At 41.8% G+C, this 27,275-nt stretch overlaps 1 protein-coding gene across 1 annotated transcript in view; it reads left to right on the plus strand.

Moving 5' to 3' along the window:
- Positions 1-9,296, plus strand: part of LOC132888985 (zinc finger protein 271-like) — a 53,562-nt gene extending 44,266 nt beyond the window's left edge. Inside the window, exons 6-7 of the mRNA XM_060925082.1 lie at positions 5,104-8,181; positions 8,552-9,296. Of these exons, the coding sequence (XP_060781065.1) occupies positions 5,104-6,932 (1,829 nt within the window). The 3' untranslated portion in view covers positions 6,933-8,181; positions 8,552-9,296. The remainder of the gene's footprint in view (positions 1-5,103; positions 8,182-8,551) is intronic.
- The last annotated feature ends 17,979 nt before the right edge of the window (positions 9,297-27,275 follow it).

The raw sequence follows: 27,275 nt of genomic DNA on the forward strand, positions 1-27,275 counted from the left end.
TGACCTCAAATCTGCCTTAAGTCTGATTGTTTTGGGACTACTTCTCTGTGGCTGGGTTTTTTCTGCTGGTATCGCATGCATGCTACACAAACGAATAGCGACGCTATACGCCAAGCTGGATAAAGGGGTCTGCGTTCCTGACAGCTTCGGCCATAGTAGCGCACGCTTTCTGGCCAAACCATCTGTTGCCATTACCGTGCCAGAAGATTAGGTTAACCCCTAACCACTAACACTTCTTTTCTCTACTCCACTTTCTCTCTTTTCTTGTTTTATTATTTTCTTTGAGTAGGAAATGAAGTGTATATATATGTAGTGTTCACTGAAATGAAGTATATATGTAGCCTGCACTGAAATGAAATATATATATGTAGTCCTCACTGGAAAAATATGTAACGTTCACTGTGTAAACTTTGAGGTAACCCTAATCTAGTTAGTGATTATCTGCCCAAGTGCCTATGGTGGTTATATGCTCAGTGCCTATGGTGATTGTATGCTCAAGTGCCTCTACCTCCAACTGTCTCACTGGAACTCACAAGTTTACACAGTCTTCACAGGACACCATGAACTGTATGGAACAAGTCTACCTCAAGGACTATGGACACGGCGATGATGCGGTACGGTGCTCTCAGTGTTACGACTCCGTCATACCCCTGAGACCAAAAGGGGGAATGTAGGTATCATGCCGCCATCTTGTGTCTAAGAACTACAACTCCCAGCCAACTTCCGCGTTGACTATGTCATGCCTGGGCGGGATCACGTACGTCATTCCTCAGCTTTCAACAAAAGGACTTGGAACCCAGCCATCTTGGCTCTTTCGCGTCGGACTCTAAAACGAGATTGACCTAAAAAGAGAACTCATCATCAGACGTCTAAACAGCGCGTTTCCTTCTTTAATCTGCTCCTGATCAAAGTAGATATCGGAAATACGCGATCATCAACTCAAGCGAGTTATTAAACCGGTTTTTGCAAGTATTATTTTCTTTTAAAGGCGTACGCAACGGCAAGTGAAAGCAATTTTATTTTTGCTTAGAAAAGTGGCTGCCCCCCCCCTTTCTCTTCTTAAATCCGCACGCGGCACTGCTGAAAAGACTTTCGTCATCATCCATGAAGATCTTCAAAGCAACCTCTCTCTCTTCCTCTCCAAGATCTACTTCTCCAGTGAGACGGTGCTTCCTACAAAGGCGAGACTTTTTGCAGTAAGGAAAGGCACTGGGCGAAAGATTAGTCTTAGTAATTAATTCACTAAGTGTGAAGTTATATTCAGGAATAAGTGTGCACACTGTATTATTGTTGATTCTCTATTATTTGGTACTATTGATTTTAATTTGGTTAATCAATAAGTTCTTGCATGTTATCTCTCTCCTAACATTCTAATTTCATTTAACTCACTCATATTGTGACCTCATTAAGATTTCAGAATGTTTTGCCTCCAGAAAGGGCCTTTGCATTGTAGGTGTAATTAATGATTTTGTGTATTCAAGATTGGATAAGTGATCACTCTTTAATAATTACATGAAATCAGTCTCATTAAATTTGAAGGTTAATAGTTAAAATGACTCAATCCTATTGAATCATTTAATTTGACTCATTTGAATTGAATCATACCATAGAAATCAGTCTCATTTGAATCGTGTGAAGTGAAACATTCAATGAATCGAGTCAGTGAATCAAATCCGGGAATCATTTAGTGAATCGTTCAATGAATCATTTAGTGAATCAAGTGAATCATTTAGTGAATCATTTGAAGAATCATTTAAAATTTGATAATTCAAATTTATCACTTACCAAACTGCATCTAATTAATTATTCATACACCTTAGGAGTTCTTTTACGACGTGGGCGACTTCAAAGTATTGTAAACAATGACACAATTTCAATAATAATGGAGTTTATTATAAAAAGATAAAAGGAAATTAATAAAAAAAGAAAATGAAAACTTAATAACTGAATGGCAATAGAATGAAACCTTTATAACAGGTTGTGTGTGTGTGTGTGGCTAACTCCACGTGTTTGTGAAGGGGAGGAGCCAAGTCAGGAATTTGTCGTGCCAGGCACAGCTAGCGTGGAATTTTATCTGCAATCTTATCTCCTTCAAGGCTTTAGTGAGCACGTTTTCGACTCAGACAAAGGAAAAGGAGAAGGGGCTCTATTTAAGCATGTGAAGGCCCTTTTTTGGAGGTAAAAAGGTTCTAAAGCACTCACTCCTATTTCTGTAGTAATCATTCAATCTACTGAAATCTTAATGAGATCACAATATGAGTGAGTAATGAATTAGAATGTTAGGAGAGAGGACGTGCAAAACTTATTGATTAACCAAATTAAAAAAAAATCAACAATTGATAGAGAACCAAGATTCAGTGTATACACTTCATTTAACTTCATATACTTCACATTAAGTAAATAACTAATTCCTAAGACTTAAACTTCTGTTTGCCCAATGCCTTTCTTACTGCAAAGAGTCTCGTCTTCTGTCTGAAAGCAGAGTCTCTTCCGTGGAAATGGCAGACACCGTCTCACTGGAGAAGTAGATCTTGGAGAGGAAGAGAGAGAGGTTGCTTTGAAGATCTTCGTGGATGATGACGAAAGTCTTTTCAGCAGTGCCACACGTGCGGATTTAAGAGGAGAAAAGGGGGGGCCAGCCACTTTTCTAAGCAAAAATAAAAACTGCCTTTGTTGCAGTGCGTACGCTTAAAAAGAAAATAAACTTGCAAAACCGGTTTTAAATAACTCGCTTGAGTTGATGATCGCGTGTTCCGGAATCTACTTTGATCAGGAGCAGATTGAAGAAGGAAACGCGCTGTTTAGATGTCTGATGATGAGTTCTGTTTTTAGGTCAGTCTCGGTTAGAGTCCGCCGTGAAAGAGCGAAGATGGCCGAGTTCCAAGTCCTTTTGTTGAAACCTGAGGAATGCGATGTCCATGATCCCGCCCAGGCGTGACGTAGTCAACGCGGAAGTTGCCTGGGAGTTGTAGTTCTGACACAAGATGGTGGCATGATACCTACAGCATGCTTAGGAAGAGCCCCTCCTCCTTTCCCTTTTGTCCTTAAACACGAGGTATCAGTGTTGGACAAATATCATAAGTCCTAAGTTTAATTCAACCTTGATAGCAATTCTCCTGTTTACATTTAAAGCCATATAAACTACAGATGACTGTTTGAATGTATTTTAATCATTAATTTCTGGTTTTTGACACACATAGTTCACTAGGCCTAGCTTTTCTTTGTCTAGTTAGCATATATAGCTAATCACCACTTGGCCTAGCCTCTTTGTCTGTTAAACACGTGGACCACATGGTGCCTAGTGTAGCCATATAGCTAATCACTTGGCTACACACACGCTCACTAAACTTTGAGGATTCCCCTCCTCCAAGATTGCAGATAAGACACTCTGGCTCGTCCTGGCACGGACACACGTGCGCACGCGCACACACGCATACCAAGATCGCAGATAACAAAATTCCTGTGTCCCACATAGCTCACAAGCTAAAAATGCTTATACACACACACACTGTTTACAGAAGATTTCAATTCTGCTGCTATTAAATTGTTCAATTTTTCCTTTTCTTTTTATTAAAATTTTTATAATCTTTTTATAATAAACTCCATTATTATTGAAATTGTGTGGTGTCTATCTGCTGTTCTAAATACTTTTGAAGTCGCCCACATCGCAAAATAACTCCTAAGGTGTATGAATAATTAGATGCAGTTTGGTAAGTGATAAATTTGAATTATCAAATTTTAAACGATTCTTCAATTGATTCTTTAAATGATTCACTAGATTCACTAAATGATTCACTTGATTCACTGAATGATTCACTTCAAACGGTCCAAATGAGACTGATTCTATGGTATGATTCAATTCAAATGAGTCAAATTAAACGATTCAATAGGATTGATTCATTTTAACTATTAACCTTCAAATTTAATGAGACTGATTTCATGTAATTATTAAAGATTGATCACTTATCCAATCTTGAATACACAAAATCATTAATTACACCTACATCATCGTTTCCCAAAAGACCGGACAATGAGAGAGAAATGGGAGCGCTTGGTCTACACAGGCTGTGCACTTAAACCGTGCAAGCTCTCGCAGCCTGCTGGCGCTTCCGCAGGTGACGTCACGAATCTGGCTCCAGACTCCCTTGGGATTTTTCCAGACGCGTTTTATTTTATTTTTTTCTGCTGTCGACAGATGGTCTTGTGCAAAATTACCCTTCTGGATGAGTGTGTAAAGGGACATACTTTTCATATATAAAAATAAATAAATTGGTCCAGGATATGCACTTTAAACTCTTGCAGCTGAAGAACTTCAACATGTTAAGGAACAAATAGTGTCTGATGAATTAACAAACAAACACATGGAGGTTTGGTTGCTTTGTTACTACAAATCACACCGTGGCATTCTTCAAATACTGCAGTAAGGAAATTCCTACTGCTGCAGACCTACTTGAAGGCCATCTGAACCGATGCAGTGTGTCCCTTTTTGTTTTTTAATACGCCTACATTTAAATTAAATGACTATTGTTATATGTCTTAATTTATGGATGTTGGCTTGCTTTCATCATTTGTAATTGAAATTAATGTGTTTTTAAACTTGACAACCTAATCCATATAAAAAATCCAGATAGAAAATACATATGCATGTGTAAATGCTACTAGAAACTATTTGCAAATAAATCTATCCATATCCAGTTTGATAAATAAGGCCCATTTTTGGATCTTTCAGAACCTTGAATGTGAGGGCTGAGTTTCCTTCTCAATCCTGGATGAGATGTAAATAAGGCTAGGCTTGCCATTACCTAGACTTGACATGATGTCCATCAAGAACCAACAACTCCCCTTTGGTCGCTCAGACCCACGGGGCTATGGCCAATGCTGTGCATAGCTGCTGTTCCAGGACCTTATTGAATCTCCCAGTATTCCAAGCAAGAGGCTGCTATATCTTAGTCTGCAACCTTTTGTTTTTGTCTCAGTCTTAATTCATGTAGAATCTTGATTAAGTTTCAGTAAAAGCACTCCTTACATTGGGTTAGTGTTGTTATATTTTATAATCTTGTTGCATTTCATGTTCAATTTATTTTTGTCCTTTCATTTCTCCAGAAGTAAAGAACGCTCTGCTGCAAGTCTTTTCCTGCTCCACATGCCCTCGTTCCGATGCATCTCCAATTTACCTCGACAAGCATGTACAGAGATGCCACTATGAAGAGTACGTGAGACTCCGAGAATCAGGAGAGATTAAATATAAGCTTCAGATCCCCTCCAAATGCTCCAGTCGTCAACCAACATCAACTGATATTATCCATTCTGATACTTCCCATAATGATATACAGAAGGAAATTCACCACTGCTCAGATTGTGGAAAGAGTTTTAGTTATCAGAATGCACTCAAGACACACCAGCGCATTCACACAGGGGAAAAGCCATATCACTGCTCACAGTGTGGGAAGAGTTTTACTCGTCAGAGTCATCTCCAAACACACCAGCGCATTCACACAGGGGAAAAGCCGTATCACTGCTCACAGTGTGGGAAGAGTTTTACTTGGCAGAGTTATCTCCAACGACACCAGCGCATTCACACAGGAGAGAAGCCGTATCACTGCTCACAGTGTGGGAAGAGTTTTACTTGTCAGAGTGATCTCCAACGACACCAGCGCATTCACACAGGAGAGAAGCCGCATCATTGCTCACAGTGTGGGAAGAGTTTTACTCAGCAGAGTGATCTCCAACGACACCAGCGCATTCACACAGGAGAGAAGCCGCATCACTGCTCACAGTGTGGGAAGAGTTTTACTCAGCAGAGTGCTCTCCAACAACACCAGCACATTCACACAGGAGAGAAGCCGTATCACTGCTCACAGTGTGGGAAGAGTTTTACTCAGCAGAGTGATCTCCAACGACACCACCGCATTCACACAGGAGAGAAGCCGCATCACTGCTCACAGTGTGGGAAGAGTTTTACTCGGCAGAGTGATCTCCAACGACACCAGCGCATTCACACAGGAGAGAAGCCGTATCACTGCTCACAGTGTGGGAAGAGTTTTACTCGTCAGAGTGCTCTCCAAACACACCAGCGCATTCACACAGGAGAGAAGCCGTATCACTGCTCACACTGTGGGAAGAGTTTTACTTGGCAGTGTGATCTCCAACGACACCAGCGCATTCACACAGGAGAGAAGCTGCATCACTGCTCACAGTGTGGGAAGAGTTTTACTCAGCAGAGTGATCTCCAACAACACCAGCGCATTCACACAGGAGAGAAGCCGCATCACTGCTCACACTGTGGGAAGAGTTTTACTCATCAGAGTGATCTCCAACGACACCAGCGCATTCACACAGGAGAGAAGCTGCATCACTGCTCACAGTGTGGGAAGAGTTTTACTCGTCAGAGTGCTCTCCAACAACACCAGCGCATTCACACAGGAGAAAAGCCGCATCACTGCTCACAGTGTGGGAAGAGTTTTACTCATCAGAGTGATCTCCAACGACACCAGCGCATTCACACAGGAGTGAAGCCGCATCACTGCTCACAGTGTGGGAAGAGTTTTACTCAGCAGAGTCACTTCCAAACACACCAGCGCATTCACACAGGAGAGAAGCCGTATCACTGCTCACAGTGCGGGAAGAGTTTTACTCAGCAGAGTGCTCTCCGAACACACCAGCGCATTCACACAGGAGAGAAGCCGTATCACTGCTCACAGTGTGGAAAGAGTTTTACTCGTCAGAGTGGTCTCCAAACACACCAGCGCATTCACACAGGAGAGAAGCCGTATCACTGCTCACACTGTGGAAAGAGTTTTACTCATCAGAGTGGTCTCCAAACACACCAGCGCATTCACACAGGAGAGAAGCCGTATCACTGCTCACAGTGTGGAAAGAGTTTTACTCGTCAGAGTGATCTCCAACAACACCAGCACATTCACACAGGATAGAAGCCGTATCACTGCTCACAGTGTGGAAAGATGTTTGCTTGTTTAGTTACATTTAAGACCTTCAAGTGCACTAACTCAGAGACATTGCATGATTTAAAGTTGTCAAATTAAATATGGTTATTACAGTTTTGACTGAAAATGACCTGTACTTTGAACTTTATTGTTCATGTTACACTGGTCAACAATTTTTCAGAAGTTGCCTGCTTCACTACGGAAGCGCATTGCATTCACCTAATAATACAAAAAAACAGCAGGTTATCTTATAATTACGAGATAAGATTTCATAATTACAATATAATTATCTCAAAATTACGAGATATCATCTTGTAATTTTGAGATACTATCTCGTAATTACGAGAATATTATGTCTGGTTTTCATTTAGCCATATCAGTTTCATGTTAGGAAGTGATGTGTGGCTGCTGTGATTAGCAAGGGAATGATGGATATCTCTGGCAGTATAAGCTTTTACTTCTTTCTTGGCATGAGGCACTGGGAAATATTAACATGTCTCAGGATGGATGGCATTCAAATAAGCATGTCAACGCTACGGAGACGAATGAAATTGTTGGAGTTGTTCAGGCGGAAAGGCAAGTCTGACTTGCTGGAAGTTGCGCTCTTCCTGAATGAGCAATTAAACCAATATGGCATGATGCATGGATACAAATTCATGCATTTGAAATGCATTCAAGCTGGACTGGTCGTGACTTAATCCACAGTGCGTGCTCTGCTGAAGATTCTCGACCCTCAAGGAGTGCAGCTGAGGTTAAGGCGACGTCTTTACAGCAATCCAGGCCCGAACTTCTTGTGGCATGTGGACTCATATGACAAGCTTAAACCGTATGGAATATGCATCAACGGAGCAGTGGATGGATTCTCGCGCATGGTCATATGGCTTCACGCCTTCTCCACCAACAGCAATCCTAAAGTCATTGCTGGGTATTTCATTGATGAGGTTGGCAGCAGAGGCGGCACTCCTTCTCGTATCCGGTCAGATCTGGGTACCGATGTGCCCTGGAGCAAATACAGCGGTTTCTAAGAGATACCCACGATGATGTGTTTTCGAAAAGATGCTACATAACTGGATCAAGTAACCACAATCAGAGAATTGAACAATGGTGGGGATTTCTAAGAACACACCACGCACAATTCTGGATGAACATGTTTCCAGATCTCAACGACCAGGACCAATTCTCTGGAGATTTCCTAGACAAAAATATCATTCAGTTCCCCTGCCTGGAAATAATTGAGGTAGGTAGGCCTACATGATTCTTCGTTGGTCTCCGCTGCTTTAGATTCATTTCGTCACAGTTAAATTATTAAATATGCTACTTTTTAAATGTTAGATTTGCCGACGCATTTTCTTATTTTTTCGGGGTTGGTGGCGCATAGAACGCGCAACGTTCAAGAAGTGACAACAAGGGCGCAGCTTTACGCGCACCTCTGTACTTAATGCTTGTGCATAGGCTACTTGCAGAAAGGTCTACATCTTTTGGGACACCCATGGGATTATGGAACCCCATATTATTTATTTTGTATGCTGTTTTCTGTCTATGAATTGCGCCCCAGTCATCATTCGAAAGACGGTCACTGCATACTCTTATTTCTATTTTTCCCCCAGAGAGAGCTGCAGGAAGTGGCTCAGTTGTGGAACTGCCACAGACTTCGTCCCAGCAGGAATGCTGTTTCTCCGAGTGGACGACCATTGCTTATGTACAGCATTCCACAACTGTTTGGCAGTACAGATCACCTGAAAACTGTACATCCTCAACAAGTAGATCTGTGCTGAGATGAATGCCTACCAAGAGGACCATTGCCCTGCGAACAGACTGTTTTTGACATTTGCTGTCTGTTGATGTCAGAAAATCATCTGCACCCACCCACTACTGCACATGAAGCCATAGAACTGTATCTCTTTTTACGAGAAAATATCCACACTTTGCTCTAATTCTTACATTCTTACCTGTTCGCCAACAGCATACGTCAGATTGGAACTCCAGCGATTGTATGCTACCAGTTGGTGGCAGCAAATGCACCTCTTTAATTGTGAATGCAGCACATGCAGCTCGGTATTTCAGATATGTTCTCTTATGAGATCCCACCTTATAATACAACACCATACTTTAAGCAGGTAATAAATAAAACTCATGTAATTTACAAAAATACAAAGTAAAGGTCAGTTAGGTTTTATAGTAGTTTTTGCTATGTATGGCTTCATTATATTAGTGTTCACAGTAACAGTACAGCTATACTACTGTTTGTGTTATTAACTTCAACTGCAAACAGAATTCAGGCATTGCAATAAAATTTTGCCATTTATTCAGGAACAAGTATCAGTCCACCTGCCTTTAAACCCCTTTCAACAATGGACACTCAAGGTGTAGAAAAATTTCAAAGGGCACCTCAATTAATAGCTCAGTGCAATACATTTAAACTCATCTGCAGGGGGGTGGCAATACCATATCAATGTAGGAACACATTACATTTGTTAAAGGTATAGATCACCTCAATTAAAAGGTCAATGCATTACAGGACATGTAAACATATCTGCAGAAACAGGGTGGGCATTTATACATCAATGCTGTAACAGAGTACATTAATCAAAAAGCATGCATAATAAGTAACTCATCAAAATCATGTATGCATTACAAGTCATCAAAAGGCACTTCAAGTAATGGGCCAGTGTAATGAACATAAAACAATAGTTGACATTTAAGAACACTAACGCAGTACAAAATGCCATTCAGTTGACTGTTTACCAAGTTATGGAGGAATTCTCTCATGGTAATTTTCATTGAGGCAGGCACCTCATAACTATTACTTACTCTAGTAAGTAAATAGCCTACATTTGAACAAAGGATGATGAACAGAAAACAAAAATCTGGAAGTTCTAGTATGACGTGTTACACCTCAGAGCACATACTACATAATGTCCATTTGGAGGTAATTACTGGAAAGTACATTTTCCATCTCCCATCCGCAGTTCAGGGTAGAAATTGTACGTGAAAGGTAATTCCAAGACTGCTCCACAGGTGTGCGCAATTGGTCGATGGGATAGTCCCTCTAGATTTGTGAATACAACTTCAATTCTTGACACGGATATTATATCAGAACCAGTTGTGAACCTCAGCAGTTTTCTTAACCCCATCTCATCTAATCCACGGATGTACTGCTGGAGAAATTGGTGGGCCTGTTTCTCTGCAGGAGTCAGTGGATGGGCTTCAATGAGCTTCAGGACTTTCCTGCATGTTGGCTTTTTGTCTGTATACATGGCTAGCAGTTGTTCTGGTGTGTTAATGATGGTCTTTAGACATTCAGCTGCAACTGCTGCCATATTGTCGAGAGCATATTTGGGCTCCTGAATTATCTGTTTGTGCGCCACTTTGAGGAGAACTGGCTTGAGGTTTTCACGATTTGGAATGATCTTCACTCCCAGTTGATCCAGCATATCTAGTAGTTCATCCTGCGTCTCACCATCAAGGTTTTCCTGTAAAGCAGTGTCTATGAGATCCCGCTCAGATTGACTCAAGTACAGCTGGAAAGACTCAAACAGCACATTTGTTGAGACAGCATGCTCACCAAATAAGAGTGCTGTTGTGAATGCTGGGGCAAGGCGCAATGGAAAGTATCCTTGATTCATATATCCTTTTGCTAGAATTCTACCCACAGCCCTCCATTCATCTTCCTGCCATTTTGGTGACAGACAGGGTATTCTTAATTCTGTTTCTTCTGCTGCACAGTCCAAAAATTTGTTCCAAAAGGCAGTGTACAGAGACTGCCCTGTTGAAGATACAGAACGACATACTAGCTGCTATGGACAACCAACAAGTCACTTTCCTAGTATTGTTAGATTTGAGCGCAGCATTCGATACGATTGACCATCAAGTATTGCTGAATCGCCTTTGCGTGACTTATGGAATTACAGGTACCGCCCTTAAATGGTTCCACTCGTATCTATCAAACAGGAAACAGCGAATCCTGATCAATGGGAGACATTCGAAGGACTTTGATTTGCCTCAAGGGGTACCTCAAGGATCATGTCTGGGACCCCTGCTCTTCACCTTGTATGTGAGTAAGCTTTTCGCCATTGCTGAATCCCACCTCCCCAACGTTCACGCATACGCTGATGATATGCAGCTTTATATTTCATTCAAGCCAGATGGTTCTGCTGCTGAGTCGGATGCTGTTGGTGCTTTACAAGGTTGCATCAAGGATATAAGAACATGGATGGTCCAGGACAAACTGCAGTTGAACGATGCTAAGACTGAGTTCCTTATTATAGGCACACGTGCACAGTTGAATAAGGTTACATTAAATGACTTGCAAGTAGGTAAAGCGAAGGTGTCTGCTGTTCACTCTGTTAGAAATCTTGGTGCATGGTTTGACGCAAATATGAATATGACTACACATATTAATAGTATATGTCAGTCTGTTTATTACCATATGCACAATATTAGACGAATCAGGAAGTATCTGTCGTATGATAATAGGAAGTCAATTGTACAGGCCATCATAATGTCTCGATTGGACTATTGTAACGGTCTACTGTATGGTATGCCTGCTGTTCATCTTGGTAAGTTGCAGCGCCTGCAGAATGCAGCAGCTCGGCTGGTATGTTCTGTATCTAGGTTTGATCATATTACTCCATCACTGATGAACCTGCATTGGCTTCCGGTTAGTTACAGAATTGAATTTAAGATAGCAATGCTTGTTCACAAATGTATTTATGGCGTTGCACCACAATATCTGTCGAGTTTGATAAAAACTAAAGAGAGTTTGTGGTATCAGTTAAGAGGTAACCAGGGTACACTCCTAATAGACAATACGCATAGAACCAAAAAGACACTAGGGGACCGGGCGTTTGAAAATGCCGCGCCTAAAGTTTGGAATAGGCTCCCGCTAGATATAAGACAATGTAAATCATTGAATACTTTTAAAGTTTTACTCAAGACTTATTTTTTTAAATTAGCTTTTTATAATTATTTTTTTTAATTGTAATTATCTTAATTAGTTTGTTATTCATTATTTTTAAATTGTATTGTATATGTGTATATATTCTGTAATGCGCAATCGAGCATATCTATAGCATGTTATATTGCGCACAATAAGTAATAAATTATTATTATTATTATTATTATTATTATGTGTACACATCCCTGGCCACCCCATCTTCATCTCTGCCACTTTCATTGACCAAACTGTATTTTAATGGGTAGTTCAGGATCAAAGGATCCTTGAAGCTCGTCCAACTACAGTGGGGCAAAAAAGTATTTAGTCAGCCACCAATTGTGCAAGTTCTCCCACTTAAAAAGATGAGAGAGGCCTGTAATTTTCATCATAGGTACACTTCAACTATGAGAGACAGAATGGGGGGAAAGAATCCAGGAAATCACATTGTAGGATTTTTAATGAATTAATTGGTAAATTCCTCGGTAAAATAAGTATTTGGTCACCTACAAACAAGCAAGATTTCTGGCTCTCACAGACCTGCAACAACTTCTTTAAGAGGCTCGTCTGTCCTCCACTCGTTACCTGTATTAATGGCACATGTTTGAACTCATTATCAGTATAAAAGACACCTGTCCACAACCTCAAACAGTCACACTCCAAACTCCACTATGGCCAAGACCAAAGAGCTGTCAAAGGACACCAGAAACCAAATTGTAGACCTGCACCAGGCTGGGAAGACTGAATCTGCAATAGGTAAGCAGCTTGGTGTGAAGAAATCAACTGTGGGAGCAATTATTAGAAAATGGAAGACATACGAGACCACTAATAATCTCCCTCAATCTGGGGCTCCACACAAGATCTCACCCCGTGGGGTCAAAATGATCACAAGAACAGTGAGCAAAAATCCCAGAACCACACGGGGGGACCTAGTGAATGACCTGCAGAGAGCTGGGACCAAAGTAACAAAGGCTACCATCAGTAACGCACTATGCCGCCAGGGACTCAAATCCTGCAGTGCCAGACGTGTCCCCCTGCTTAAGCCAGTACATGTCCAGGCCCATCTGAAGTTTGCTAGAGAGCATTTGGATGATCCAGAAGAGGATTGGGAGAATGTCATATGGTCAGATGAAACCAAAATAGAACTTTTTGGTAAAAACTCAACTTGTCGTGTTTGGAGGAGAAAGAATGCTGAGTTGCATCCAAAGAACACCATACTTACTGTGAAGCATGGGGGTGGAAACATCATGCTTTGGGGCTGTTTTTCTGCAAAGGGACCAGGACGACTGAGCCGTGTAAAGGAAAGAATGAATGGGGCCATGTATCGTGAGATTTTGAGTGAAAACCTCCTTCCATCAGCAAGGGCATTGAAGATGAAATGTGGCTGGGTCTTTCAGCATGACAATGATCCCAAACACACCGCCCGGGCAACAAAGGAGTGGCTTCGTAAGAAGCATTTCAAGGTCCTGGAGTGGCCTAGCCAGTCTCCAGATCTCAACCCCATAGAAAATCTTTGGAGGGAGTTGAAAGTCTGTGTTGCCCAGCGACAGCCCCAAAACATCACTGCTCTAGAGGAGATCTGCATGGAGGAATGGGCCAAAATACCAGCAACAGTGTGTGAAAATCTTGTGAAGACTTACAGAAAACGTTTTTTGAAATGTCTTAACAATAATATATGCACCCTGCACACCATCACATCAAAAGTACATTCACAGCAACTACTGCATAAAGTTTTATCAGTAGTTTCCCAGAGTTATCAACTATGATTGGACCTCACAGAACTTGATCAGACAACTGAATGCTTTGAGTCAACATTCTACTTTACTTTAGATAATGTAGCTCCACTTAAAAGAAAATAATTCAGGAGAAAAAAAAACCTAGCATCTTGGTATAACAATCACACATGCACCTTAAAACATACAAAATACATGTAAAATTAGAAAATGGTGTCAAACAAAATTGATAGTATTCCAATTAGCATGGAATGAGAGCCACTGGAACTCCAGAGACAAGCTTCTAATGCTGCTTGTTCAATATTTCTCTCCACCATAATAGAAGATAACAAAAATAATCTTAAATTTTTATGGAATACTTTTGCAAAATTAACTAGGAATAAGACCACCACAGAAACATGCAAACCTTCAATATGTAGTAGCGATGGCTTAATGAAGTTTTTTTCAATGGCAAAATTGAAAATATCAGGCAAAAATATCAAACTATTAATTTGAAACTAGACAATTTGATAGGTATCCAACACTATGAGCAATGATTTGTGTTTTACACTCCTTAAAGAGACCGAACTAATTTCACTTATTCAATCAAAATCTTCAACTTGTGTACTTGTGGGGATTTTTTTCACCCCTTACCTATATGATTCTTTAAACAAATAACACCAGAAGCAATCAAACCTCTTTGAAAAACAATCAGTTATTCTTTTAGCAATGGCTATGTACCTAAATCCTTTTACCTAGCAGTTGTCAGACTCTTGATTAAAGAACCTACCTCAACCCTTGTCAGCTGTCCCATTATAGGCCAATATCAAACCTCCCTTTTATCTCCAAAATCCTAGAAAAAAATGTGGCATTACAGTTATGCTCATATCTACATGGGAATAACATCCATAAAAGGTATCAATCAGGATTTAGATCTCATCATAGCAGAGCCACAGCACTGGTTAAAGTAGTAAATGACCAACTAATGGCTCCTGATCAGGGGTGTGTCTCCTTGCTTGTGCTGCTTAACCTTAGTGCAGCTTTTGACACCACTGATCATTCCATTCTGCTGGATAGACAAGAAAATGTCATTGGAGGTAAAGGAATGGTCCTCTGCTGGCTCAGGTCTTATTTATTTATTCAGGTCGTTCAAATTCTGTAAAGCTGCTTTGCGACAATGTTTATTGTTAAAAGCGCTATACAAATAAACTTGATTTGATTTGATTTGATTTAACTGATCATTGTCAGTTTGTATTCGTAAATGGTGACTTTCGTCTGCATGCAAAAGTAAAGTTTGGTGTTCCAGAAGGTGCTATCTTTGGCCCACTCCCCAAAATAGGCTACCTCTGGTTAGGATTAGGGTAGGGTGAGGGTGAAAGTTTTCCATTGCCATGGCAAAAGCTGGGGCCTGTGTTCTGCACGGGCCTGTCCAAAGTCCATCTACTCTCTCACCCCCCACAGCCCAGACACCACACTCCCGAGCAAACAATCTTTCTGTACCTTAATCTGGATGTTGGTCGAAGGGGTTGGTGATCAGTCTGATGGTCCTCAACCAGGGTTCGGGAACGGGATGAAGGGAAGGTCTAGATCCAAGATTTGATTTTAGTGGTTGAGATTAGGTTTAATGGTTGAGAGGTTAGGGGTTGGGGTTAGGGTTAGGTACTGAGATCACGGTTAAGTTTAGTGTAGAGGTTGTGGTTAGGTTCGGGGGTTGTGGGGAATAGCCCTTAAAACAAGTCTGATTGACTGGATACCCCCACTAGGCTTAATTGTCTGCTTACACTCAGAGCCTTCCAATTCTTTATAGGATACACTTGGCTTAATTGGCTGCTTACACTCGGAGCCTTCTAATTCTGTATACAATACCTTGACCCCTTTACTAGCAATGATTGCTGTTTTAACCTCAAAACCTTCTAATTCTTGACCCATGACCTTAACCACTTAACTAGCCATAATTGCGTTCTTAAACTCTAAATGTTCTGCTTCTTAACCCAAAACCTTCACCACTGATCAGCAATGATTGCGATTTTTGACCTCAAAATTCTCTGTTTCCTAAGCCAACCCCTTGACCAATGACGGATACAATAGATAGATAGATAGATAGATAGATAGATAGATAGATAGATAGATAGATAGATAGATAGATAGATAGATGCCTGCCTGCCCACCCGCCCCTCTCTCTCTCTGGTGGGTCCAGAGTTGGAATTTGTACTCAAAAGAATAATCCCTGAATCGGGAAAATTCAGTGTCAAAAAATTATGCTCTATAGCAATTTAGTTTCTTGTGACGTTCTTGGGGATTCGTACGCCATCCCCTATGTCGTGCATTGACCATTTCTAAGACAAACCAAGCCTTCTGTTGCAACATAGGCTCCAGCTTGCCTGTGACCCTGTAGAACAGGATAAAGCAGCTCGAGATGATATGAGATGTTGGCCTTGGCCGTAAGTGGAGCCTGGTACATGAAAGGGTTAATTGGTTCACCTGCGCTAATTAGTGGAGCGCGCGTGAGTGCTCAAGGGTGTATGGAAAGTTTAGAAGCTTGGAGACGCCAGCAGGCACATGGTTTTGGAAGATTGGAAGCTGCGTTGTCACAAGCTTGTGGATTATTTGTCGGGAGTTCGTGGATGTGGATTTACGTGCTTGTAAGATTGACTGACTTTTCTGGTTGGTGAGAATAAGGCTGAACGGGCCGCCGTGCTCGCATTTGAACTTGAGCCGCCGCGCGCACTTTACAAACTGAACTGGCCTGTGCGCACGCTGCCTTTCGCCTTTCCTACTGCGCTGTGTTCAACGTTTTTAATTTAGTAACGAACTTTTGTGTTTAAAGCTTTTGAGTTAAGATTCAATATGACTGAGGAAGAGACTGAAGACCAAGATTTCTCAAATGAACGAGAACTGTTTAAGTTAATTGCAACATGCAGAGGGAAGCTTGGTGTTCTAACACATAAACGTAACAAAATCAACAGCCTTATTGAATCCAGCCAAGATAAAGAAACTGGAGAAACAAATTAAGTTATTTGAGGGATTTTTCGTTGAGTTTAATAACTTGCAAGCATCAGTACAGAGATTGATAAAAGAGGACTATGAAAGAGAGGCTGATCATACAGACTGGTACGAACCAAAATTTCAGTTTTACAAAGCCTTCTTGGATGGCATTATAAAATGGGTTCAGTGCGAACAAAGTGATGAAAAGGAGGAAGGGGGTGACAAGGAAGAAGAGGGACAGCGTGAACGTGCCTTCAATATTAAACCCCAAGATAGTGCATCTCAAACAGCTCCCAGTGTTCCGCAGAGCTATAAAGCGACACGCGTTCTCATGGTGTGTTTACACGTAGCCGGATATCTATGAAGATGCATATTTATTTATGCAGTTGCACCTCTCATTTACACGTAAACGGAGGTTTCAGTCACAGAAAACGGATATCTTTGAAAACTCCGTTTTCATGCCTGCGTGTAAATAGTGGAAAACGGAGTTTTAGGTTTTCCCGACGTTACGATATGCGTCACAGAACAATATTTGCGTCAGGCGCTCAATATTTTGGTTTGATGGTCTCATGGATGCAACATGGGTGGTCGTCCTTTTTACATATTTGCAAACACTTTTGGTTTGTTTGCATTTGCAAATAGGACTACAACTGCTTTATGAGGAGCAGAGGAGAAGAACTGCGAGGAAGGTCACAGTTTTTCAGACACTTTTCCTCCCACCAAGACAAAGGCTTGCTGCTTACCAACGTCACCGCCGCTTTTGGATCCGACCCGGGAGAACTGCTGCCTGGTGGCTAAACTTCACAAATGAAGTTGTTCTCCCAGAGGAATGGCATGAGAACTTCCAAATGTCGCAGTCATCGCTGCTCTCGCTTGCGGAGTTACTGCATCTCTACATTGAAGGCCAGACGACTGTCATGCAGAGCCCAGTCAGTGTATTGACAAAAGTAGCCTGCACCCCATATTATTTAGCTGATGAGGGTAGAATACGGAAAACGGCAAATACATTCGGGCTCTCTAGGTCGATGGCTTCCATAATAATCAGACAAGTGTGTAAAGCGATTACTGTGCATCTTGGTCCTAAGTACATACGACTGCCGACAACAGAAACTGCTGTCCAACAGCTTGTGCACGGATTTCAGCAAGCACACAGCCTCCCCCAGTGTCGAGGTGCTGTAGATGGTGCACACACACACAGAGATAAAACAACCTTCAGCAAATTCTACAGATTACATTAACAGGAAAGGCAGGTATACTTTAAATATTCAAGCTACCTGTGACTACAAATATACATTCATGGACGTGGTGGTGAAAGGTTCAAGGTATTTTTAATGTCCCCTGAGGGCAATTAATTTTGCAGCCAGCAGAAAAAACACGCACCAACAATAAATACAGTCACAATTGAGACATAAACCAACCATAAATAATTAGAACAATAAAAACATTCATCAAGAAGTGTTTAAAAGGACGGTTACAGCAGGTAAAAAATGAGTTTTTGAATCTGTTGGTTCTACAACCTTTTAAAACAAATCTGTGTCCGGATGGTAAAAGGGAGAACTCTGAGAACAGGGGGTGACTGGGGTCAGCTAAAATTGCCTGTGCTTTTTCGAGTGACCTGATTTTATGGAGAGTGGAGATATTGTTCAGGGGAGTATTGGCAATTTTGCTACAGAGACTGCTAATGTTAAAAATATGGTTCTTGTTTTTCTGTGTCAGCAACCCAAACCAGCAGATAAAAGAAAAAGTAAGAACAGATTCAATAAAACAACTGTAAAACATTATCATAAAACTGCTGTCCATGTTAAAATTCCTCAGTTTATGATAAAAATGCATACGTTGGTGAGCTTTCTTGCATACAGTGTCCACATGTTTGTCAAAAGTAAATCTGTAGTCGATTATGGTACCCAAGTATTTATACTCCTCCACAATTTCAACTACCTGATCACTAATATATACATGGGAGATGACATCTTTGTTTTTTCTAAAATCAATGATCATTTCTTTAGTTTTGCTGACATTTATGTCTAAAAAGGATGACTTGCACCAGTTAATAAAATCAGACACCACTGAGCCATGATCAGGATCATCTGACTTTAAAAGAGACACAATAACAGAGTTGTCAGCAAACTTTAAAATATGCCATCCTGTGTGCTGGCGTTGAGACAAATTTGTGTATAAAACAAATAAAAGGGGGGAGAGAACACAACCCTGCAGTGAACCAGTGGAGGAGAGCAGAGCATCAGATAAAACATCGTTGACCCTGACACGTTGGGATCTGGTGGTTAAAAAATCCATCAACCAAGAAATAAGACCAGGGTCAATGTTATGTGTGTTCTTTAACCTATTAGCTAAAATATGTGGCTGGATACAGTTAAAAGCAGAGGAAAAATCAATAAAAACAAGACGTGCAAAGGTGTTAGCTACCTCAAGGTGTGAGAGCACCAAGTTCAGTAAAGTGCATATGGCATCGTCCACCCCTCTACCTGGCCTATAGGTGAATTGCAATGGGTCCAAGCCGGTTTTCACAGTGGATAATAGTGCATTCTTAACTATCTTCTCAAATGACTTCATAACAAGGGATGTAAGGGCAACGGGCCTTTAGTCATTCAGCTGTTTTGGAGCTCTGTTAGGGTATGATAGACAGATGGATGGTCTTTTTCTTTGTATTTTCTCTTCTCTTATTCACCACTAAGTTATACAGTCACTAGCTGACTGCTTTTCCAGGAAGTCCATAGTGAGAATTCACCAGTTGACCACTATTTCATTCTGAGGGGACTGACGCAGGTTTTTTTCATTTAAAGTGCACAGGATCTGATCAGAACTTGAGCGCGTTCGCAGCCCCACCCACACAATCCAATGTGGCAACAGAGGGTACAATGGATGGTCCATCACGCCATGTGAGCAGACCAAGTGAGTTAAACATTGATGGGCAGTTATCACTCTGAATTGGTTCTAGGGGCACAGCCAATTACGCTTTCCATCCATCCATCCATCCATCCATCCATCCATCCATCCATCATCTGTAACCACTTATCTTGTACAGGGTCGGAAGCAAGGTGGGGCCTATCACAGCTGACTATGGGCGTGAGGCAGGGTACACCCTGGACAAGTCACCAGATCATCACAGGGCTAACACATAAAGACAAACAACCATTCACACCTACAGTCAATTTAGACCCACCAATTAACCTAACCTGCATGTCTTCAGGGGAAAACAGAGCACCCAGAGGAAGCCCACACAGGCACAGGGAGAACATGCATACTCCACACAGAAAGGCCCCCATCAGCCACTGGGCTCAAACCCAGAACATGCTGGCTGTGAGGCAACAGCGTTAACCACTACACCACCGTGCCACCGCCAACTGTTCTAATGCTCCCTGAGCCACCATGTTGCACCCAAATCCAGACCTATAGTGCCCAATATCATTGAAGCTGTGATGGTACTGGAATAAACCTCAGATCCAAAATTGCAGAAGTGGACCATACCTATCTTGAAGAGAACTTGTTCCATGTTGATGGAAACAAAGGGTTTGGGATATGCAAGCTCACTCAAAAGTAGCCTTCAGTTGAAATATATTATTTCAAGAGGTGCAAACAACAGCTTCAGAGATTCCACTGAGAGTTGAACTCAGACCACTGGATTCAGAGTGCTAGCCATTAAACCATGGAAGCAAGACACAGATGCAAGATTGTTTTTACCATCAAATTACTGCCATATATTGACCTCGCTCTGGCAAAAATTTAACACCCACTTGGTCACAGGTGTACACAAACCATCAATCCTGAAACCCAGGACTGAATCAGGGACCTTCAATCTAACACTCTCCCTACTGAGCTATTTCAGCATGCTCTACAGGGTTTAACTCATGGCTTCTTCCATGCAGTCGGATACAGCCTTTGGCCCTTGTCAAATGTATGCAGCAAGCAGAAATTTGTTTTTGAGATCACATTCCATTATATTACATTATAGGCATTAAGCAGATGCACAACACCAACTCATCAGATTTGGAGGTAGACCGCCGGATTCAAGCTGCCACCAAAGCCTTCGGTGCTTTACAAAAGCAACTATGGTCTCACCATGACATCAAGAGAACCAGCAAGTTGAAAGTATACAATGCCGCAGTCTTATCACCTCTGCTTTACGCCAACGAATGTATGGCGCTCTATGGTAAACACTTCAAGTATCTGACCAGGCTACAACTGCGACACCTGCATCAAATCCTCAAAATAAGAAGGCAGGACAAGGTCCCCGATGTAGAAGTCCTCAGGCGAGCCAAAACAGTAAGCATGGAAACCCTTATCACAGCCTCCCAACTTTGTTGGGCTGGACACGTCTGGCGCATGCTTGACACGCGACTACCCAAAGCCGTTTTCTACGGAGAACTGAGCCTAGGAAAGAGGCTGACAGAAACAAGGAGGACAGAAACTGAGGTACAAAGACCTTTGGAAGAGGAACATGAAGAATGCTGTCATTATCGATCAGACGTGGGAAAGGGATGCCTCGGTTAGAGCAACATAGCGAAGCAAAGTTAAAAGCTCAGTGTCTGAAATTGAAGACAAGCGTCAAAGGGAGTATAGAAGAGCTCACGAAACTAGACATTCCATAGCACCTCAACCGGGCCATTCATGCCAACGCTGTGGATGGCTCTGGTGCGGGCCTCGCGGCCCATCTGCTTTTCTGTGCATCCTAATGAAGCAGGCATCATTGCTAGCGATGGACAGCCGACGAAGGGTTGCGGACAACTGGCACCATTGGTGGGGCCCCTTTGGCTATTCTGTCATAAGAGCAGGGCTGCCTGAGATTGATGACCCAGGACTAAGTGTGCAATGGTTGTCAGAAATGATTTCAAGTAATCCAGACAAGTCCATCATGCACTTGTGCAATGAGCTAAGACTGTTGCATGATGCAAACACCGGTGAGGCATTCCCAAACCAACTTGTATGGGTGAATGTTTTCAAATAGGACATGGATCGTCGCCGATGAGGCATTCGTGAAACTTATGTTGAAAAGTCCAATATGAGAAGACTGATGGCAAACGACAGGGGTGGATGAAGTGCTAGGAACCTGTCTCTATTGCTGTAATGGTCCCTATATGTGGCACAAATTGACATAGGACAGAAGAAGAAAAGAAACTGGAAACACCTGGATTTGTCTGGACTGAAATGGGCTGACACATTTTTACTACTGATGTGCTTCCCCTTGTTTAGCAAGCATTGCCAGCCATGCTTCTGCTGCATCATTGTGTGTACTTTCAATTAATGGGATCTTGGAAATTTTGGTGTTAGAAGAAATCTGCTTGCCCCTCTCTGTTAAACACATGCAATCGCGAATTTCAAAAGCCTCTGGACAAAGCCTTTCCCTCATCAAATTTGACACACAAACACTGGCTTAAAGGTCCCATGGCATGAAATTTTCACTTTCTGAGGTTTTTTAACGTTAAAATGAGTTCCTCTGACCTTCTTAAGTCACCCCAGTGGCTAGAAATGTCATAATGTGTAAACCAAACTATGCCCACCCTTTGTCAACATTTGAGAATGGCGCGTCAAAATGGCGCATTGATAGGCTCTTCCCTTTACTACGTCAGCAAGGGAGATGATCCCCACGCCCCCCCCTGGATTCCCACCCACTGTATGGATTGCCCGCCCAGCTCAAAAGTTGCCACCATAGATACGTCACTTCAATTTTGTAGTGAGGAGACCATAGAGGACACAACAACATGGCACCACCTAAGCGAGCGAAACATGGAAATTGCGCTGTACATGGATGTGACAACACAGAAAGGAGTCTGTTTTTACTGCCGACAGGAGAGCCCCTGAAGACGCAATGGCTTAATTTTATTTACTCCAATAATATGCCGTCGAGTCTACCTAAGACGGTGTATGTTTGTCGGAAGCATTTTCCTGATGAATGTTTCCACAACTTGGGACAGTACAGGGCAGGTTTTGCACATCAACTGTCACTGAAGCCTGGGTCCGTACCAAGCATCCCTGCCGCATCAGCCACAAATACCGAGCAAGTAAGTGTATAACTGTTAAGTCATTTTGCCGTGTTTTAAAATCAGTGTGTTAGCCTTGCAATGGCTACATTAGCTGTGCAGCTAACCACTTCCTGCAGTTAGCCAGGTACTCTGCGCTACAAAACCAAAAAGCATGCAGCATGCTCTGTTAAACTGAGTTTAGTCTGGAAATTGACTGTAGCTTATGTTTGACTATTGCTCCACAATGCATGTCTTCTGTTGGATAAGCGATATGTTGCTGTAGTTGCTGCTTCTATCCTCTTTGGTTATGGAGTGCGTGTTCAAGCCTAGGGTATTATACGTTCGTAAACTACCACTCCGAACACTCTCACTCTCTGTTCTCTGTGTCACGTTGAGTTTACGAAAGGAGCCCGAGGGAGAACGGGGTTTTATCTTAGCAGTGTGGCTACAGGCGCTGATAGCAACGAGTATGTGTGTGCACGCAAACACTATACTACTATACTATACTACTAGTGTTGTACACACATTTTCCCACTCCCTTATTTAGACTTGTGAAGGAACCTGATTAGTGGTCATTTCTTCTTATGTTATGTAGTTCTCATATTTATTTTTGTGTGTCCATAATTTTCTGTCAGTATGTAGATCAGTATCAGTATTGTCTATAGCTCAGCCTGAATGTGATAGGTGTGATTGGGGCGTTTGACTGTTTGTGAGGGACAAAAGAGTGAGTCTGCTTGCTCTGCATGCCCGCAGCTTGGTCAAGCCCCTCCCCCTCCCCCATAGCCCGCCCCCACACTCTACCCTTCCCTGCCTCCATGCTTCTCATTAGCAAAATGACACACTGGGAAAAGGGCTGAAATGGGGCTTTCTCCCAGGAGGCTATATCTATGTGCTGATGGTTCATTTCGAGAAAGACTGCGGATATAACATCCGGAAACCTCCACGAGCCCGTTTAAAGCATCAACAAACCACCATGCCATGGGTCCTTTAAGAGTCCAGTGCCTCATCGATTAGGCCACTGTGACATACTGTAGGCCTTGACCTCAAATGACCAGCATCAATAGCACTAACACTCATGTGAAGGGGAAACAAAAGCCATCTTGGCCATCTTTCTATTCGGAGCATGAAGCCCCTATTAGCCCCTGTTCTATTAGATATCTGCGTGAATGCAGGTTCATGTTACCTTTGCATTCTTCACAAAATCTGTATGGCTTTACTGATTTTACTGATTTCAACAAGGGCTGTAACTTCATTGTCTTGGTATGTGATTCAAGTTAGGGAGTAGGACCTGTGATTCCCAGGAGAGATGCTACACTGTGTCCACTATCATAACTAGCAAGAAAATCTTGTGTTTATTTCACCATGATTTATGACTATTACAATGATTTCCATTCACTATATTCTACTGGAAAGAAGGCATCCAAAAAAAAAAACAGGTTCATGGTGACTTATTATTTACAGGCCCCTGGGGCCATATTCTGAGTTTCTTTCTGAATTTGCAGATTTGATCTCAGATCTGGTTATTTCCTTAGACAAAACTTTAGTTGTCGGAGATTTTAATATTCACTTTGATAACCCAGAAGACCCTTTGAAAACAGCGTTTGTGTCCATTTCAGATTCAGTAGGGATTAATCAGAATGTCATAGGACCGACTCATAATGGTGGTCACACCCTCGATCTAATACTAACATTCGGGTTAAATGTAGAAAATATAGTCACACTTCCACAGTCTGAAGTTATCTCAGATCATTATCTCATCTCATTCAAAATATGTCTGAGTAATAATATATGCACCTCACCACGCTACTGTATTAAATGTACATTCACATCAACTACTGCACAGAGCTTTATAAATGATCTCCCAGAGTTATCAACTTTGATTGGGTCACTGTCGGCCCCTGCAGAACTTCATCAGGGAACTGAATGCTTACAGTCAACGTTCCGCCATACTTTAGATAATGTAGCTCCTCTTAAAAGGGAAATGTTCAGAGACAAAAAATTAGCACCCTGGTATAATGAAGATACTCACACGTTAAAACAGACCACTTGAAAATTGGAACGTAAATGGCATCAAACAAAATTGGTAGCGTTCAAATTAGCTTGGAAGGAGAGCTTCCTGAAGTATAGAAAAGCTCTTAGGGCTGCTAGATCAACATATCTCTCCTCCCTAATAGAAGATAACAAAAATAATCCTAGATTCCTATTTAATACTGTAGCAAAATTAACCAGGAATAAGTCCACTATAGACACGTGCATACCTGTAGTATGTAGTAGCAACGACTTCATGAATTTCTTTAATGACAAAATTGAGAATACCCAACAAAAGACTCAAACCACTAAATTAAGGTCAGACAATGTAAGTGACCCTGTAGTTAACAATATAACTGTATCAGATCAGCAATTAGAATGTTTTACTCCCCTTAGAGAAATTTAATTACTTTCATTAATCTCTACATCAAAAGCCTCAAATTGTGTACTAGATCCCTTACCTACACGTCTATTCAAACAGATAATACCTGAAGTAATTGAACCACTTCTAAAAATAATAAATTCTTCTTTTAGGATTGGTTATGTACCCAAATCCTTTAAACTAGCAGTTATTGATTAAAAAACCTGACCTTGATCCCTGTCAGCTGTCCAATATCAAACCTCCCCTTTATCTCCAAGATCCTTGAAAAAGCTGTGGCACAGCAGTTATGCTCATATTTACATAGGAATAACATCCATGAAATGTATCAGTCAGGATTTAGACCTCATCATAGCACAGAGACAGCTCTGGTTAAAATAGTAAACGACCTACTGTTGGCGTCTGATCAGGGCTGTGTCTCGCTGCTTGTGTTGCTTGACCTTTGTGCAGCATTTGATACCACTGATCATTCTTCTGGATAGACTAGAAAATGTTGTGGGAGTTAAGGGAACGGTCGTCTCCTGGCTCAGCTCTAATTTAACAGATTGCTATCAGTATGTTGATGTAAATGGTGCTTTTTCTAGACATACTGAGGTAAAGTTTGGTGTTCCACAAGGTTCTGTCTTGGGTCCACTGCTTTTTTCTTTATATATGTTACCTCTGGGTGATATTATTCGTAAACACTGTTTTAGTTTCCACTGTTATGCTGATGACACACAGTTGTGTGGTTCTGCAAAACCTGATGAGAGACACCAGCTTAATAGAACTGAGGAATGTGTGAAGGACATTAGACACTGGATGCATATTAATTTCCTTCTGCTTAACTCTGACAAGACTGAAGCACTTGTACTCGGACCACATGCAGCTAGAAGTAAGCTTTCTGATTACACAGTAACTCTGGATGGCCTTTCTGTTTCTTCACATGCAGCAGTAAAAGACCTTGGAGTGATTATTGACCCCAGTCTTTCATTTGAAAATCACATTGATAACATCACCTGGATAGCTTTCTGTCATCTCAGAAATAATGCTAAGATAAGAAATTTAATGTCACTCCATGACGTGGAAAAAAAAAAAAAACTAGTTCATGCTTTTGTTACCTCCAGGTTGGATTATTGTAATGCCTTACTGTCTGGATGTTCCAAAAAGTGCATGAACAAGCTCCAGTTAGTTCAAAATGCAGCAGCAAGAATCCTTACTAGAACTAGAAAATATGACCACATCACCCCTGTCTTATCCACACTGCATTGGCTCCCAATCAAATTTCGTATTGATTATAAAATACTACTATTGACCTTTAAAGCACTGAATAGTCTCGCACCACAGTACCTGAGTGAACTTCTGGTCCTCTATGACCCGCCATGCCTACTTAGATCAAAGGGTGCAGGCTATCTGCTGGTACCTCGTATAGTGAAGGCTACATCAGGGGGCAGAGCCTTTTCTTACAAAGCCCCACAGTTATGGAACAGCCTTCCAAGTAGTGTTCGGGAATCAGACACAGTCTCAGCATTTAAGTCTAGGCTGAAAACATATCTGTTTAGTCAAGCCTTTTGCTAATTGTGTTTATGAGGTGAAGGTGTAGATCTGGAGGGTCCTCAGACATAGAATCTTTGGTAAACTGGGATGTATGGATGCTGTCAGTCCCCCACTCACTTGCTCACTCGAGTCTGTTGACGATGTAGTGGCTGGCTGCTTTATGTCCCGGGGCTCCCTCATGCCTGTGTTACCTTCTGGCTCTCCCCTTTTAGTTATGCTGTCATAGTTAGTTGCCGGAGTCCCTGCTCGTACTCAGTGCAATATGTATACTGTTCCTACTTATTCAGGTGATATTGGGCATACCTAACAACCTGCATTTTCTCTTGCTTCCCCCCCCCCGATCTTTCCCTCTGAGTTACATGTCGGTCCTGGGATCGAGATGCCGAACTCTTCTGCTCCTCAGACCTGCCTGATCCATCCTGGTGCCCTGTGTCTGGTTGGAGTCTCATCGCATCATTCCTGTGGAGGACAGCCCCATGTGGACAGTTTGATCAGGAGCAGATTAAAGAAGGAAACATGCTGTTTAGACGTCTGATGGTGAGTGTCTCTTCTTAGGTCCGTTCCACTCGGGATCAGACTTAGAGACAAAGGAAAACGCGGTCTTCCAAGTCTCTTATGTGAAACCTGAGGAATGATGTATGTGATCCCGCCCAGGTGTGATGTAGTCAACGCGGAAGTTGGCTGGGAGTTGTAGTTCTTAGACACAAGATGGCGCATGATACCTACAACTGTATTGTGCTGTGAACATAAACTCACAGACTGCTGTCGTGGACTTCAACAGTC

The sequence above is a fragment of the Neoarius graeffei genome, chromosome 7 (assembly GCF_027579695.1).
Source record: "Neoarius graeffei isolate fNeoGra1 chromosome 7, fNeoGra1.pri, whole genome shotgun sequence".
In the NCBI taxonomy this organism is placed as follows: domain Eukaryota; kingdom Metazoa; phylum Chordata; class Actinopteri; order Siluriformes; family Ariidae; genus Neoarius; species Neoarius graeffei.